Here is a 2,862-nt window from a genome sequence, read left to right on the forward strand (position 1 = left end):
AGGGGTCCAAGATTATCTTCTGTGTCTGTGTTAATTGGTTTCCCTTTTCTTTGTTGAAGAGGGTCTGTGCAATCCTTCTGCCTAGTCCGCCATCTTGCCGGAACCTGCCATCCTACTTTTCTTGACTTCATACTTTGGTTTCATATATATCTTTAGCCAAACCAAGCTACTTTAGTTAAATTTTCCCATGCATCTTCCTCATATCCTCATTATATCTCCATATCTTTGTTCATCATGTTTCTTCAACTTGGGATATTTTCTCCTACATCTCTAAACCTTCCTTTATCTCTCCAGCCAGAAGTAATTTTTCTGTTTTATAAATTTCTATAATACTTATCACTTTCTACTAACATTTTAAATCATTTGTGTTACATGGTCAGTCTCCCCTTATAAACTCTAAAGGCTTTTAGGTCAGTATCTTGCTTTATATTTGTATCTTCACTATACATAGAATTATCTTACATGATATATATCTATCTGTTAATAGAAAGAACAGATTTTTTTACTTTATTTTTATTGTGGTAAAAATACATAACAAAACTTTTGCCATTTTAACATTTTTCACATGTACAATTCACTACATTAATTGTGTTCTCCATGCTTTGCAACCATCACCGTGATCTGTTTTCAGATTTTCCATCACCCTTAAGAGAAACTTGGTGCCCCCTGTTCTGGTTACCTAGTGTTGCTCTGACAAGAGTATACCACAAATGGAATGCTTTAATGAATAGGAGCTTATTCTCTTACAGTTTGGAGGCTTTAAGTCTGAGTTCAAAGTGCCATACTCTAGGGACTAGGTAAAAGCCCCTCGACCTTAGGCTTCAGCTCTGCCTCCTGCTCTCAGCCCACTGAAGCTGGAGGCTTTTCTTCACTCAGCTGCTGGCTGCTGAGACTGACAAGCCCAACATTGACAAGTAATAAGGCACAGTCCTGATGTTACCAAACCACATGGCAAGCCATTAATTCAATTCTATTAAGGGTCCCAAGGTCGGCAGACTATGGCAGGCTGCTGAACAATGACATGGCTACATGCAGGATTCAAGAGTGCCATAAACTAGAGACAATTCCCCAAGCTGTTTCTTGTATATGGGAAGCAGACCACATAACCAAAGCAGCTACTCAAGAGTTAATTACCAATCTCACCATGAGGAAACAACTACATTCAGCTGCCCAGCTGCTCAACCAAGCCCAGCCAAGTTGACACACAAACTTAACCACCACACCGCCTAAGCAATGGCTTCCTTTTTCCTTTCCCTCCTATTTCTGGTAACCACTAATGAACTTTGGTCTCTATGCATTTGCCTATACTAGATATTTCATATAAGTGGGATCACACAATATTTGTGCTTTTGTGACCTACTTATTTCACTCAGCATAATGTTTTCAAGGTTCATCTATGTTGTGGCATGTATGAAAACTTCGTTTCTCTCTCTCTCTTATTTTTATTGTGATTTGGGTGACAGTTTACAGAGGAAATTCATTTTTCCAAACAGCAGTTTATACACATTTTGTTTCATGAGAATTTTGTTTCTCTTTATGGCTGAGTAAAATTCCATTGTATGTATGTTAAATTGTAAACATTTTGTTTATCCATTCATCCTTGATAGACAGTTAGAGGAACATATTCTTGTATCAATTTGATATAAAAATAATTGGGACCCAGTGATTAGTGTAAAGAGCTCTGGTGGCGCAATGGCCAAGGCATTCAGATGCTAACCAAAATATCAGCAGTTCAAACCCACCAGCCACTCCATGGAAAAAAAGATGAGGCAGTCTGCTTCAATAAAGATTTATAGCTTGGGGAACCCCATGGGGCAGTTCAACTCTGTCCTATAGGACTGCTGAGTTGATTCGATGGCAGTAAGTTTGGTTTAGTGGATAGTATGTGAGATCTGGTAGCATAGTGAGTGGCTAAGGCACTTCACTGCTAACCAGAAGGCTGGCGGTTCAAACCCACCAGCCACTCCTCGGAAGGAAGGTTGGGCAATCCTACTTTCGTAGTGATACTGCCTCAGAAACCCAAGGAGGGGTCGCTATGAGTCGGGGCCAACTCGACGGCAAATAACAACAACAACAACATGTGAGATCTAGATGGTGTTTTTAATGTATTAAGATTCTTGTTTCTGTAGCCTGATTTATTTGACAACTGACTGCTTTTTACCATTGAAATCCTATTTTTTGATTTGCAGGTACTCAAAAACCTGGACCAATGCACTGTTCCAGTACACATATAGCAGCCAAATCTCTAGGCTATACCCTGGTGACAGTGAGTGTGACTGATTATGAAGAGTACTTGGAGAGCAGTGCCACATTTGCTGCTTATGAGCCCCTAAAGGTGAGCTATTTCATGTTAAGAAACTGACATTTCTTTTCATAGACTCCAGCATATCCACTCAGGGGCTTCCTAGCTATCTGGGTAAGTTCACAAAGATGTTTGTATTCTCTGTTTGCCACTCTTTTGTTTTTAGAGATACAGCTTTCTCAACAGTGGTAATGATTCAAATTTTTTATGTATCTCTGTCACCACCACCCGATCAAGACATACAACATCAGAATACTACCTTTTGCAGTTGTCTGAAAGATAATTTTCTGTACTATGGGGGGAGGTCAGTTGTCTTTTACCCTTTATATTTATGGATTTTCAGCACAGCAGCCCTTATTTTGGCGACTATTGTATGAACTGTGTGTCATATGAAAATAACCTACATTTTGGGAAAGCTACATTTTAGGGGAATGACCCCTAAAAACAGGTAACTCATCAATAAGTAGAATGCATCTCCTCTGTATACTCAGGGGAATAATACCTAGCTTGTCTACCTCTTAGGTGAAAGTTCTTTGAGAACTACAATGAACTGTATATAT

At 39.2% G+C, this 2,862-nt stretch overlaps 1 protein-coding gene across 1 annotated transcript in view; it reads left to right on the forward strand.

Annotated features, from left to right (window-relative positions):
* The window catches only part of NUP210L (nucleoporin 210 like), a 289,674-nt gene that overhangs the window by 138,294 nt on the left and 148,518 nt on the right, over nucleotides 1-2,862 (forward strand). Inside the window, exon 14 of the mRNA XM_007948554.2 lies at nucleotides 2,190-2,335. Within this exon, the coding sequence (XP_007946745.1) occupies nucleotides 2,190-2,335 (146 nt within the window). The remainder of the gene's footprint in view (nucleotides 1-2,189; nucleotides 2,336-2,862) is intronic.

The sequence above is a fragment of the Orycteropus afer genome, unplaced genomic scaffold, assembly GCF_000298275.1.
Source record: "Orycteropus afer afer isolate SDZICR_OR568_19922 unplaced genomic scaffold, OryAfe1.0 scaffold00217, whole genome shotgun sequence".
Taxonomy (NCBI): Eukaryota; Metazoa; Chordata; class Mammalia; order Tubulidentata; family Orycteropodidae; genus Orycteropus; species Orycteropus afer.